This window comes from Cebus imitator, unplaced genomic scaffold, assembly GCF_001604975.1.
Source record: "Cebus imitator isolate Cc_AM_T3 unplaced genomic scaffold, Cebus_imitator-1.0 Scaffold616, whole genome shotgun sequence".
NCBI classification, from domain to species: domain Eukaryota; kingdom Metazoa; phylum Chordata; class Mammalia; order Primates; family Cebidae; genus Cebus; species Cebus imitator.
Genome location: NW_016107931.1, coordinates 40,172 through 54,383, shown reverse-complemented (window position 1 = coordinate 54,383; position 14,212 = coordinate 40,172). Strand labels below are relative to the sequence as shown.

The window sequence follows — 14,212 nt, the reverse complement described above, 5'->3', positions numbered from 1 at the left end:
TTTTTTGAGACAGGGTCTTACTCTATTTCCCAGGCTGGAGTGCAGTAGCCCGATCTCAACTCACTGCAACCTCCATCTCTGGGGTTCAATCAATTCTTGTGCCTCATCTTACTGAGTAGCTGGGATTGCAGGCATGTGCCACCATACCTGGCTATTTTTTGTAGAGATGGGGTTTTGCCCTGTTGCCTAGGCTGGTCTTGAACTCTGAACTCCTGAGCTGAAGTAATCCACCCACCTTGGTCCCACAAAGTGCTAGGATTACAGGCTTGAGCCACCGCGCCCGGCCTATTTTTTTTTTTAATTAGCCAGGTGTGGTGATGCCTGCATGTAGTCCCAGCTACTTGGGAAGCTGACACAGGAGGATTGCTTGAGCCTGGGAGTTTGAGGCAGCAGTGAGCTGCTGATCATGCCAGTGCAGTCCAGCCTGGATGACAGAGTGAGACCCTGACCCAAAAAAAGTGCTCCTATGCAAATATGAGGTGTGTGTTTTTATTTGCTGAATATACACCTTTCAATACATCTGCTCTTCTTTGGAAGGAGGGGCATGTCTCCAAAGCCCTTCCCTGTCACAGATTCTAGCTGGGCAATGACCAAGATTGAGAGTTCAGGGGAGATAATACCACTTAGGGACAGTCTGTCATTGGTGTGCTAGGGTACAGTTCCAGCCTGAGGCTCTTGTTTCTTGTTGGTTGACTCACGCTCACTCTCATGTTGATTTCTCACTCCAGCCAGTGTCATGACTACTCCAATTGTCACGACTGTTTCAACTGTTAGAATGAGCACTACTGTTCCAACGGCCACGAGTGTTCCAACGACAATGACAGTGTCTGCCTTTGCTCCTCCAATGCCATTGCCCACGCAAAACCATGAACCAGGTAAAACAGATGTGTTTGGGAGCCCAGAGGCCTTCTAATGAGGAGCTGCAGCCCATCCAGGGCACTGCATCAAGGCAGAAGGACAGTCTAGAGTGAGGGGTGTACCTAGGTTTCATTCAGGGTCTTCTCAGGGTTTGTGATCCTCCTCAGCTCCCAAGTTATAAGCATCTTTTGTACCACTAAGCTTTTTTGGAGAGAGGGGACCCACAGCTTTGTTGTTGTTGTTGTTGTTGGTAGAAAATGATTTATTTAGAGAGAGAGAGAGAGAAACAGGAGGAGGAAGAGAAAGAAACAGCTAACTCTCACACTGAGTGAGAGAATCCAGAAAGATAGAATCCAGGAGAGGAAAGCAGCTTCCACCCTGATTGGAAGGGAATAGAGAGAGATGGAGTTTGGGAGGAGAAGACAGGTTTCCACAAGAGAGTGTGGAAGGGGAGCTTTTTATCAGATTCTCAAAGAAATTGATTATTAACCAAAAATAGCTGGACCACTGATGTAGGACATTAATGGGATAGTGTGGATCTGACTCACTTAGGTATGATGAAAACATAGGGAATGCCAGAGAACCAGGGTCAGATAATGAGATTCTGTCTTCATGAAGAGCTCTGAAGAGAGCACTTAGTCCATTCTGAAGGCAGACTTTGATTTTGAAGAAGCTAACATTTACTGTTTTCCATGTACTAGACATCATGCTTTATGCATTTAATTCTTAGGTTAATTATATCTACTGTAGTGTGATTTATAGTTGTGAGAACTGAGACAGAGTCTAAAAGTTCATTGTTGGCAGTTATGCAGATAGAGGCTAGGTGCAATGGCTCAGGCCTATAACTCTAGCCCAGGAGTTCAAAACCAGCCTGGGCAACATAGTGGGACCTTGTCTCTACATGGTGGTGCATGCCTCTAGTCCCAGCTACTTGGGAAGCTGAAGCGGAGGAGTCACTTGGGGCTGGGAGGTCAAGGCTACAGTGAGCCATGATGGCACCACTGCACTCTAGCTTGGGTAACAGAGTGAAAAAGAAAGAAAAGAGAAAGAATAAAGAAATTTACACAGATAGAAAGTGGTTGAGTCAGGTTTTGGTCATTGTTCTCTTGAATTGTAAAGGGAACCTTATGAAATTAAAAACAGTTTTCAAGTCTATCTCCTTTTTCTCCTAAAAAAACAAAAAAAAACAAAACAAAACAGCTCAAACAAAAGCTTGATTTATACTTTTCACAGAGACATTTCCTTAGGTCGGTAAAGCTGAATCCTTGGGGCACCATAATGGTGCTTTCAGGCAGGACGATGAACCTGCCCCTTTAAAATCACTTGCGTTTAGCAAGAGAAAAGGGCAGCATCAACGCAGGCTTTAGCCCTGATCAAAGCTGCTAAAGGTCACCCGCGCAGAGTCTGGTGAGGCCGGCAGAATCAGCTCCTGGAGGACAATTCACAGCATTTTGCAGAGCCCGAGAGTCACAGGCAGGCTCGGCGGCTTTTCAGGCTTTGGGTGTCTGTACATTTTCCCTGAAACCCCAGGGCTGCTCATCTTTTTGTTGAGCTTCACAAATGGAGGTTTTGGAGAGAATATCAAAGTTCAAAGTTTTCTAGCTCTGATGAAACTAGGTTAAGAAATGACTGAAACGAATAAAATATAATTTCATACATGGTGATTGCCAGGACAAATTGTGGTGTAAAAGTCTTAGCTCATGCAGGAGATTCTCTAAAACAAAGCCCCTAATGGGACCCCCTGGGGAGGGAAGGCACTGGGGCCTCCAGGTCTGCTGCAGGCCCAGGCTCCGCCTCTTCTCGTGACTCCCTCTGTGTCATCACAGGAGGGATCTCCTTGGGAAAGCGAGGCCTCCGCCCGCCACACTTACTGGAGTGGTGCTGAGGGGCTACCAGCTCCCTGGGCCTGTCCTGCAGGGACACTGAAACTAAGGCACGTGGTCCTAGGCAGGCCTCATCCTTCCTTTGCCCACTAGCCTTCCTCACCCTCACCCTTTGGGCACAGAAGAGCCACTCCCTTTGTGGGTTTTCTTGCTGTCCTGTGGACCCTGTCCTTCCCCAACTCCACCCTGGAGACCTAAGGACTCCGCACGGCAAAGCCCTTGGCCTGACACTTCGCATGTGAGACAGCCCTCTATGCCACACTCGTTACAGGGTCTCAAGATGCACTTGTCCATCTCCTGACAGCCTCTGGTCTCAACACCACGCCTCTGCACTCAGCCTCTGTTTACAGAAAAGTGTCAGTGAGGGGTTTCTAACTGCAGAATAAGAACGGAATCTCAAGTCCACACAGAGCAGCAGAAATTTGGGGGTGGAGATGGGCTTTTGGCTGGGCGTGGTGGCTCACGCCTGTAATCCCAGCACTTTGGGAGGCTGAGGTGGGCTGATCACAAGGTCAAGAGATCGGGACCATCCTGGCCAACATGGTGAAACCCTGTCTCTACTAAAAATACAAAAATTAGCTGAGCATGGTGGTACACGCCTGTAGTCCCAGCTACTGGGGAGGCTGAGGCAGGAGAATCACTTGAATCCGGGAGGTGGAGGTTGCAGTGAGCCGAGATCACACCACTGCAAGAGCAGGGATGAGGCCTCATATGAGGGTGTGGCATCCTGCAGTGCCAGGGACTTCTTCACTGAGTGGTTTTGGCCTTTAACAAAGTAGAAAAGGAAATAATAACAAAGTTTTACTTAACAAATGAACAAACGAGAGAAATGCTGGCCCAAAGGAGGAAGCTGCCTTGGTCCCAATGGAGCTGAGCAGAAAGACAGACAGCAAGGACCTCTACAGTCCCAGGGACAAGGAGCAAGCTGGGCCAAGGGAGGCCCTGTCAGGAGCCTTCCTGGCATAAGGCGATGCTTAGTTCAAGGCAGCTCCAGATGGGACACTCCTCCTTTCTGTCCCAACACAGCCCAGGCTTCCTGGAGGCGGCTACTCTTTGGCTTAGACCTCAGCAGAGCAGCTGCCCTCGTGCCATAATCCAAATGAATGAAATTACCAGGAGGAGCTTCGAGGAAGGGTGGCAAGGAGGTGTCCCTGTGTGTGGCTGAAGCCGATCTCCTCTTAGCAGAAGCTGTTGTGGTGGTTCTTTTACTGGTAGCACTAGAAAAAAGAAAACTCCAACTGATTCTGACTTTAGAGAATTCAGACCTCTGAGGTTTACGGCAGGGCTCAGTAATTTGCCTAAAGGCAAGTATTCCAATAAAAGCAAAGACACGGCCAGCCCTGAGCCCCGAGGCCAGCCCTGTACCCCAGATGCGCCCAGGATCCTGACATGTCTGGTTGTGAAGAGCCTCAGACACGTATGTCCCCTGTCCATCTCCTTAGGGCCCATATTGACGTCAGGCCAGTTCGGTTTTATAAAGGGCCTCAGACAGCTCCCTTCCCTGTCTCCTGTCTGGGTCAGGCAGCTGCCATTTCCAGGTGATGTGGACACAGGTTGCATGGCCCTCCACGTCCTGGCTGGGGCTCCCTGCCCAGGAATGGGTCCCTGACTCAGCTGAATCCATAGCATGTTCCAGGTCACATGGGGTCAGGACCATGAGATGCAGATGCAGCCTTGTAGGGGGAAACTGCCCACTTGAAAGTGCTGGTTGGTTGTGTGGCTCTGCCACGGAGGCTTAGAACCAGAGTGTCCATGGTAAGAGGGGCATGAGCCCCACACGAGGTGACGCAGAGGGGGGGTGAGGGAGCGGGGCTGTCTTTTCCCCTTACTGAACTCCCCCTCTGCCCAGGTTCACTTCAAGGGGTTTTCTGCCACCAAGAGAGTCCTAGTGAATCTGCCAAGGAGGCCAGTAGGAAGGCTGCCATCTAGACCCTGCACAAGTCGCCTATCATATGCCATGTCCAACAATGAGATCACATCACAGTTTTCTTTACAAAGGGATGACTTATCAGCACAGCTGAAAGCCACACCACAGATGGATGGTGACCTGAGCTCTGTGGTGTCTGAAGCTCCTCGGCTGGTCTCCTCCCAGTAGGGAAGAAGGGACTCTGGAAAAGCCTCTCCCTGAGGATCAGAACTTCCAGTCCACTCCATGTCTGTGGTGCGGCAGGGAGTCCTCAGGACATGAGGCCTTTACTCTGGCCCCAAACTGAGGTCCTGCTGGCAGGCGGCAGGCGCTGCTCCAGTTCCTGTGACGGGTCCTGTGCCCAGTGCTCCAGGCCCACTGCAGCAGGCAGTGTCCCGTGCGGCGTCTGTGTCCCGCGTCCCTGTGACCCCAACTCACCTGTGGCTGGCCCGGGCCAGGTGTGCCCGAAGAGCAGACTGGATGATGACAATGGCTTCCTCCTGTGCAGAGCTGCCATCGGCCGGGGCAATGGGGCTTGCAACATGGGGCACGGGAGAGCTCTGTGGTGCAAGGACAGCAGGGAAGATGACCAGGTGGCAGCCCCCTACCGGCTCCCAGAACTCAGCCCCCAGTGCACCCTGGGTGTCAGGGAGACATGAAGAGCTCAGTTTCCCCTTCAGGTGGCCCTGCCCCCTGGGAATTGCTAGTCAGTGACAAACCTCCTGGCAGCAGGTTCTGAAGTTTTAAACTGTAGAGATTCTGAAACAAACACTTGTCCTCCTTAAAGACGAGGGGCCAGCATGGCCTGCGCCTGGCTTTAGTAGTTTTTAGCTACATCTTTATGGAACTGCTTGACTCTCGGGCAGCTCAAGGCAATCTGGCCCTAAAGCCACACCCATCCAGGGCCTGTGAAGAGGGGCCTGTATGGCCCTCGTGGCCAGGGATGGAGCGTGGGGGACGCCTGCTGGACAAGCGGGGATGTGGAGGCTGGGCGGTGCCCTGCGCTTTCTCAGTGGTTGGAGTGTGAGAGAGGCAGCTCTGGAGACAGCCGCTGGGACGGCCTGCGCCCACCCGATGTTACCTGGTCTGGGAGGCCTGGCACACTGGGCGCCTCTGAGCCATGTGCTTTGCTTGCTAAGAGCTTTGTCCGCACCAGATGTCCCCTGAAAGCTGCCTGAAGCACCACAGCCGCCTGTCAGGGAAGGAAGGAGAGAAAAGCAGGTGTGAGTGCCCAGGGCAATGGTGGGTGAGAGGGAGACGCAGAGGGAAGAGCTATGTAGCAGCAGGGAATGCGGTGGCCCTCACTGCAGCGTAGCCACAGTCTCCCAAAGAGTTGTCCTCACTCCCACTCACCCCAGTCCGTGGGAAACTAACCAGCACCCCAGGGAGCATAGGCACCAGCACCTGATACCACGTGAGCAGACTCTGGAAATGGGAAGGAGCCTGCTGCTCAGTGCAGTCCCTTCCAGCTGCTAATAGGAGCTAGTATTTCATACACAGTTACATTTTCATGTGGCAGAGTTTATTCTGGGTTGGAATAGTGTATTGGTTTCATCTAGTTTCCATATATATCTTCTAAGTCAAGCAGGGGGCAAGAAGATCTCTAAAATGATCTTAAGAGAATTATTTATCCTTTGAGCTTAACCTTAAGTGATTTTCTCAAGAAATGTGGTTGGGTGCAGAGGTTCATGCCTATAATCCCAGCACTTTAGGAGGCTTAAGGCCAGGAAATTCAGACCAGCCTGGGCAACACAGCAAGACCTTGTCTGTACAAAATATTAGCTGGGTGTGGCACACACCTGTCATCCAGTGTTTTGGGAGGCTGAGGTGGGAGGATCCATTGAGCTCAGGAGTTCGAGACCAGCCTGGCCAATATGGTAAAACCCCATCTCTATTAAAAATACAAAAATTAGCCAGGCATGGTGGTACACACCTGTAGTCCCAGCTATTCAGAAGGCTGAGGCATGAGAATCGCTTGAATCTGGGAGGCAGAGGTTGCAGTGAGCCGAGATTGCACCACTGCACTCCAGCCTGGGTGACAGAGTGAGACTCTATCTCAAAAAAAAAAAAAAAGTTAAATTAAAAAATAAATAATATACAGGTAAGCTCTGTGAGGTCTGAAGTCCATGCTCCATTTTTGGAGAAGCACTTATTTTTGAATGATCTGCCTCTAGCCCTGTGAACCCTCCCAGCTCTCAAACACATTAGAATGATGAGCATGCCCATCGAGCCCCATACCACGTGAGTTTAGTGGGCCTGCCGCTGTTGGAAGAGAAAGCACCTCTGTTTTGTCTTAAACAAGGGGAAAAATATGGGAGTGGGAAACGAGCTCAGTAGAGGGCAAAGCAGCACTGGCTATTAAGGATGAACAACCCACCAGAGTGTGGTGATCACATGGAGGCTTCCCAGAAGCTTCTGGTAAAGCGGCTGCCAGATGCTGGGGCTCTGTGCCAGCTGGAGGGGTGAGAGGGGCATGCATATCCATCATGCCACACACTACGTATACACTGGTAAACCCCACATAGGTGACCTCACTGCTGTCTTAGAGATGAGGACCCTGAGGCATGGGGGACGCTGGGGAGAGAAGCAGGATGGGGAGATGGCACCTGCCACTGACTGGCACATCTGCCGAGGAGTCCCAGGTCCCTTTGCTCACTGGAGGGCATTTACTGAATGCCTCCCAGATGCCAGGCGCTAGTCTAGGCACCAGAGGTATGGTGGCAAAGACAGAGCTTGCCTTCCGATGGGAGGCCGGCAAGAATAACCATAAAGTGAGACAACAGGCAGGGGTGCTTGCGAGGAACCGTGGCCAGCTGCGGGGGCTGGGTGCCTGCAGAGGGCCCTTCCTCAGGGGCAGCATGGTGGGCCAGGTGGGCAGTCCGGCTACCTGCTCACAGAGGGTGCTCACGTGGCTGTGGCCTCACCATCAGATGCCAACATTCTCCACTACAGCTGCACGCAGGCCACCGAACCTGGTTCGCCGCCTGCACTCTCGACCATGCTGGCTGTCCTGACTGGAGAGTGTCTGGCTGGTCTGTTACAAGCTCCTCTGGTGCCCAGCACATGGCACGAGCCCAGCAAATACTTGTGGATGAGGAATGTGGCCAAGGGGAAGGGACAGTGGATAGGGGAAGGGAAGGCAACCCCCGCCCTGATGGCACAGCTGTCAACCCTGTTGGCATCAGACATACTCAGGGATGGTGAGGACAAGCAGATGCTGGGTCTGCCCTGTGACTGAGAAGTGGCTCTGGGCGAGTGAGAAGGCAGCGGCCCGGCACCCACTCTGAGTGACTGGGGCTGAAGCCTCTCCTACGTCTAAGTGAAAATACACTGCTGTCCCTGAAGGGGCCCTAGAGGAGAGGGGAGCATCTTAGAGGCCACCAGGACTACAGCAAAATAAAGCTCTCATTTTCTAGCTCCTCCCTGAAAAGGCTTATGTCTTAGAACTGAACTGTTCATCACTCTGTCAGTTCTCAGCCATGGGTGGCACTCAACCTCCATTCCAGTTCCACTCCTTTGCCCATCGAGCAGACTCCTCGTCCCACCGGCTCTGCTGGGACACCCTCCTCTCCCTTCCCCGTCCAGTGAGCTCTGACGAGTCCTGAGAGGCCTGCCTTGCATGTCACCCCTTGCAGGGACTTCCTGGCCTTTGTATGCAGGGCCAGCCACCCTGGGCTGTAACTTGTTCACGTGTGTATCTGAGCCTCTGCATCCCAGGACCTCTGAGACTGCCCCATGCAGAGCTGGTGATCACTGAATGTGCATGGAAAGAATGAATGCATGGAATGAATAAATGAAGAGGTTTTGAAAGTACGAAATTATCCAAATATTTATTTGATGTTTCTATTGCTTATGTATTTTATACTTAATGTTGAGGTCTGGTTTGGTTTCATGAAAATAGGGACTCGCCAGGCGCTTTGGCTCATGCCTGTAATTCCAGCACTTTGGGAGGCCAAGACGGGTGGATCACCTGAGGTCAGGAGTTCAGAGACCAGCCTGGCCAACGTGGCGAAACCTCGTCTCTACTAAAAATACAAAAATTAGCCAGGCGCGGTGGTGCACGCCTGTAGTCCCAGGTACTCGGGAGGCTGAGGCAGGAGAATCACTTGAACCTGGGGGGCAGAGGTTGCAGTGAGCCAAGATTGTGCCACTTCACTCCAGCCTGGGCCACAGAGTGAGATTCTGTCTCAAAAAAAAAAAAGGACTCGACGCATCCTTAAACATCCCCTTACCTACTTTATAACAAAGTACAAATCCATTTTTTGAAAATAATGAAATAAACCTTGCTTACCTCATCCAGAACAGCCTTTTTTTTCTGAAATAAGGAAAAAAAATATGAATTACCATGAGATGAATGTTTTCCCACACAGGGTTTCCTTCCTTGATCCTGCCAACAGGTGTTGATCAAGCCAACAAGAGGCCTGGGCACCCTGGCTCCTCCCTCCCCTGCTACCTTTGTAAGGAGGCTCAAAGTGAGAAAGCCCTCTCACGGTGTCCAGACTGCTGTCCTCTCTGGATAAGCCCCAGAACTCAGAGGCTGAGGCTGCCTGATAGGGATGTGACGAAGGGGACTTTGGTTCTGGGGTCTGGATCACTGGCCCCAACCTGACTGGTCATCAGAGTCACTCTAGGGTATCTTGGGAAGTTTCTCAGGCTGCAGCTGACACACACCATATCACAGTCAGGAGAGAGAATCCCTCGGAGCACGTGTTCTTATAGATGTTTTCCATAGTAATCAGAGTGCACAGCCCACGTCTGTACTACTGTACAAAGGATCTGTCCCTTGGGAAATTAAGGAGGAACTGAGTACAAGGACCAACAGAATATAAAATGGAAGCAAAGAAATATTCACTGAATAAGGCTGGGCGAGGTGGCTTACGCCTATATTCCCAGCACTTTAGGAGGCTGAGGCAGGTGAATCACGAAGTCAGGAGTTCAAGACCAGCCTGACTAACATGGTGAAACCTCATCTCTACTAAAAATACAAACTTAGCTGGGCATGGTGGCACATGGCTCTAACCTCAGCTACCCAGGAGGCTGAGGCAGAAGAATCACTTGAACCCGGGAGGCAGAGGTTGCAGTGAGCCAGGATCACATCATTGCACTCCTGCCTGGGCCACAGAGCGAGACTCTGTCTCAAAAAAGAAAAAAAAGAAAAAGAAATACACACTGAATAAAAGTGGCGGTACAGAGTGCAGCAAAGAGAGTCTCAATGAGAGGGACAGACAGTGGCCAGGCTGGGGGGTCGGGGGCACTGGAGAATGCACAAAGTCCAAATATCAAGCATGAAGAAGGTGACAGTTGAAGGGAAATGGGGTGGGACTCAAGAACGCCAGAGACACAGCAACGACATTGCTTACAGAAACGGAGCCTGAGTCAGAGCGTGCGAGACTGAGCTTACGGAGGCAGCGACGGCAAAGGTGGCTCCAGGGCGCTGAGGGCAACCCGGCCTAGTGGGGTGTAGCCCAGGAGCAGACGGCGCCCTGGGAGGGTTGCTGCCCCACCCCCTCAGTGCCCAACCTGCGCTGCACAAATGGGGTGGAGGGTGGGGGCGAGCCTTGCTGTGGCACCTGGCACATATCTTTTTATCTTTGCCTGAGGTTTATCTTTATAATTATGCAAGGGGAAGAGGAAGTGCACAAATGGCCAGTTGCTTCTAAAAACCCAATGGCTCGAAAATGGTGAAACAGGTCTGGGGAAAGGAAAGCACAGTGAGGCCGCACCTTCCTGTGCCAAAAACTGAGGACGCATGCATCGGACAGCAGCCAGTAGCAGACCCGAGGGGCCCGGCGGCCAGGTTCTCATGATCTGAGCATTACAACCAGTAACAACTGCAGGTCATTCTAAAAGACTGAATGTGGCCTGGTATGGTGGCTCATGCCTGTAATCCCAGCACTTTGGGAGGCCAAGGAAGGTGGATCACCTGAGGTCAGGAGTTCAAGACCAGCCTGGCCAACATGGTGAAACCCCATCTCTACTAAAAATACAAAAATTAGCTGGGCATGGTGGCACATGCCTGTAATCCCGGCTACTTGGGAGGCTGAGGCAGGAGAATCACTTCTTGAACCCAGGAGGCAGAGGTTGCAGTGAGCTTGGATCACTCCGCACGGCACTCCAGCCTGGGCAATAAGAGGCAAACTCCATCTCAAAAAAAAAAAAAAAAAAAAAAAAGAAAAGAAAAGAAAAGAAAGAAAGAAAGAAATCTAGGTGCGGTGGTTTACACCTGTAATCCCAGTGCTCTGGGAGGCTGAGGCAGGTGAATGGCTTTAGCTCAGAAGTTCGAGACCAGCCTGAGCAACAAAGCAAGACCAGTCTCTACAAAAATTGTCACGGTGTGGTGGTGCCTGCCTATAGTCCCGGCTACTTGGGGGAGGCTGGAGGACTGCTTGAGCCGGAGAGGTCGAGGCTGCAGTGAGCTGTGATGGTGCCACTGTACTCCAGTCTGACTGATGGAGTGAGACTTTGTCTCTATGAAAAAAGGAAAAAAAAAGGCTGGGTGTGGTGGCTCATGCTTGTAATCCTAGTGCTTTGGGAAGCCAAGGTGGGTGGATCACTTGAGGCCAGGAGTTCGAGACCAAGTGACATGGCGAAACCATGTCTCTACTAAAAATACAAAAATTAGCTGGTTGTGGTGGTGGGCACGTGTAATCACAACTGCTTGGGAGGCTAAGGCAGGAGAATTGCTAGAACCTGGGAGGTGGAGCTTACAGTGACCCGAGATCACACCAATACACTCCAGCCTGGGCAACAGAGCAAGACTCTATCTCAAAAAAACAAACAAACAAAAATCAGCCAGGATGAACTGTTGGTTAAAAAAAAGAAAGGAGATGTAACCAATCAACCCCCAGGCTCTGACGGGACGTGGGTCGAAAACTGCTGTGACCGGCTGCTGGCAGGAAATAGGCATCTTGGGCATTTGGAGAACGTGAATAGGAAGGGCCGTTAGGTGAGGATATGAAACTGCTGTGACCATCCTAGGTGCAATCACAGTGCCGTGGTCAGGTAAGAGAAGATGCTTTTTCTTAGAAGACACATGCTGATGTTTTGTAAAGTCTAAAACTTACTTTCGAATAGTTCTGGAAGAAAGCTATATGAAAAGCAATCTGGCTCTGAGATGTTCACTACTGAACAAAATGCACCCAGAACGAATGAGTCAGTGTGTGAATGAGGTTTTTTATTTCAGCATGTTATGGTGCTTGGACACCTGGGGCCCCGCTGGCCCTCCAGGCCTTGTCATTCCTAGAGAGAGAGTGGCTTGCCTTGGAGCATGAAGACTCAGAGGGAGCAGCCCAGGTCACCTCGGGGAGCCTCACCTTGTGCTTGTACATCTTCCACTGGGCCTGCAGGACCCTGGCGGCAGCATCTCTTCTCCCATCAGAGCACGGGGAGCGGGGCGGTAGGAGCCCCTCCTTACTGGAATCCAGCGGCCAGTCTTGCTCCAAGCGCCCCGGGCTGGGAGTGGGAGCTGGGAGCTCTCGAGCCTGCAGGAAATTGAGGGAGTAAGAGGATGATAAAGCCAGGGCAGGGACGATCAGTATCGGGCAGGGGGACAGGATATTAATCGGCACAGTGAGGCCGGGCTTATCAGTTGAGACTTATTAATGTCGGGGAGAGATCTGTTCCACACACCCACGCGCCACACAACGGCGGTCTCATACTGCCAAGAAACAGCGTCTCGACTAGCAGAGCGTCTCGGCGAGCACACAGGTGCAGGCGTGCTTCTCCTTTAACTCCCTCAACTCCGTCTGGCCGCAGAGTCCCGGGAGGGAGAGAGGATGCTTCTTCACACGGCCGCCACACACTCACTACACCCAGTCGCATTTTGTTCCTGCAAGAACTGTTTTTCTGGGGTTCCTTTTTTTTTTTCTAGTTCAACACTCTACATTATAAAAATGGGATTTCTGGGATTAAAGGCAATATATTTCTAGCATGGTTTTTAAGGTAGAAGGAAGCCAAGATTGTTGTAATGACCACTGAAATAACCATAATTTCAGGCTGGGTGCAGTGGCTCAAGCCTGTAATCCCAGCAGTCTGGGAGGCCAAGTGATCTGGAGGATCCCTGCAATCCCTCCAATCTGGAGGATCACTTGAGGCCAGGAGTTCAAGACCAGCCTGGCCAATACAGAGACCCCATCTCTGTGAAAAAATTTAAGAAATACCCGGGTGTGGTGGTGCGCCTCTGTGGTCTCAGCTACTCAGGAGGCTGAGGCAGGAGGATCGCTTGAACCCAGGGGTCAAGGCTACAGTGAGCCATGATTGTGCCACTGTAGTCTAGCCTGGGAAACAGTGCAAGACCCTGTCTCTAAAAAAAAAAAAAGAAAGAAAAATTAGGATTTCTAACACTGATGGCTCCAAATGTATCATCCACAGGACACTATGCAATACAGATGAAAAGGACTCTCATGTCAAGCATGCAAGCTTAGTGCAGAGCACACTGCTGTAGAAAGCCCTCCCCAGAGGCAGACACAAGACTGCTGCAAGTGCGTACTGGGCCAGGGGCCGGGCGCAGGTGGCCTGCCACAGACTTGAACAAACACAGAACGATTGGTCTGGCTTTACGTTTTCTGTGTGTTCCAATGCTTGGGCATCTGCATCCTTGCTGCCCCTCTGGGCCTGGCCAATTCCTAAACGGTGAAGGGTTTGCCTTCGGACACAACCTTCCTATGCAAGCAGCCAATCCTGTGCCCACACTCAGAACCACCTTCTGCATTGGGCCCCATACTCCAGGACCCAATACTCCTCAGCCTTAATCACCCAGGGCCTAGCGCAGGACAGCTCAGGACCACCTGGTGGCCCAGGTCCTGTTAAATTTTTCAACAGGAAGAGAGAGATCCAAGAGAGATTTTCAAGAGAGAGATCCAAGATGGCTGATCACTAGCAGCTCGGGATTGTAGCTCCCAATGAAAGTGCAGAGAACGAGAGAATGCCACACTTTCAGACAAATTTTTGTTGCTCACACACCAAGAGATTCCCAGCGGAGGCGCCCCACGGGTCACCAGCGCGACTCTTGTGGCCAGAGAGGTGGTTTTGCCACTACCTTGGTGCAGCGGTTCTTGGTGCAGAGTCAGAAAAGCACCATCTATCTTAACGCCGCTGTTTTGGCTGGCGCAGTGGGTTGCTCAGATTTTAGCACTGGGAATCAACAAGTTGGACGTCCACTCAGAAACCCAATTATAAAGACGGTAATTATAAAGACCACAGATGGATAAATCTATAAGAAGGGAAGAAACCAGCCTAAAAAGGCTGAGAATACCCAAAATCAGAATGCCTCTCCCTCTACAGGGGATCACAGTTACTCATCAGCAATGGAACAAGGCCTGATGGAGAACGAGTGTGTTCCATTAAAAGAAGCAGCCTTCAAAAGGTGGATGATAAGAAATTTCTGTGAATTAAAAGAACTTGTTCTAACCCAATGCAAAGAAACTAAGAACTTTGAAAAAAGGTTCGACGAAATGTTAACAAGAATACACAATTTAGAGAAGAATATAAGTGAATTAACGGAGCTGAAAAACACAACGCTAGAACTTCACGAAGTATGCACAAGTTTTAACAGCCGAATTGATCA

At 51.1% G+C, this 14,212-nt stretch overlaps 2 protein-coding genes across 9 annotated transcripts in view; one reads left to right on the top strand and one right to left on the bottom strand.

Moving 5' to 3' along the window:
- HAVCR2 (hepatitis A virus cellular receptor 2) overlaps positions 1-1,083 on the top strand; it is a 55,711-nt gene extending 54,628 nt beyond the window's left edge. For both annotated transcript variants that reach the window (XM_017517085.2, XM_037734424.1), the window contains one exon: positions 729-1,083. The gene's annotated coding sequence lies outside the window, so the exon portion shown is untranslated. The remainder of the gene's footprint in view (positions 1-728) is intronic.
- An 851-nt stretch (positions 1,084-1,934) lies between these two features.
- IQCE (IQ motif containing E) overlaps positions 1,935-14,212 on the bottom strand; it is a 50,394-nt gene continuing 38,116 nt past the window's right edge. For 6 of the 7 annotated variants that reach the window (XM_017517080.2, XM_017517082.2, XM_017517083.2 and 3 more), the window contains 5 exons: positions 11,961-12,128; positions 8,936-8,962; positions 5,729-5,836; positions 5,086-5,207; positions 3,530-3,958 (listed from right to left, as the gene is read on the bottom strand). In XM_017517080.2, coding sequence (XP_017372569.1) covers positions 3,721-3,958; positions 5,086-5,207; positions 5,729-5,836; positions 8,936-8,962; positions 11,961-12,128 — 663 coding nt within the window. In that variant the 3' untranslated portion in view covers positions 3,530-3,720. Of the gene's footprint in view, positions 2,473-3,529; positions 3,959-5,085; positions 5,208-5,728; positions 5,837-8,935; positions 8,963-11,960; positions 12,129-14,212 lie in introns of those variants that run through there. The other variant, XM_017517081.2, reaches the window with a different exon arrangement.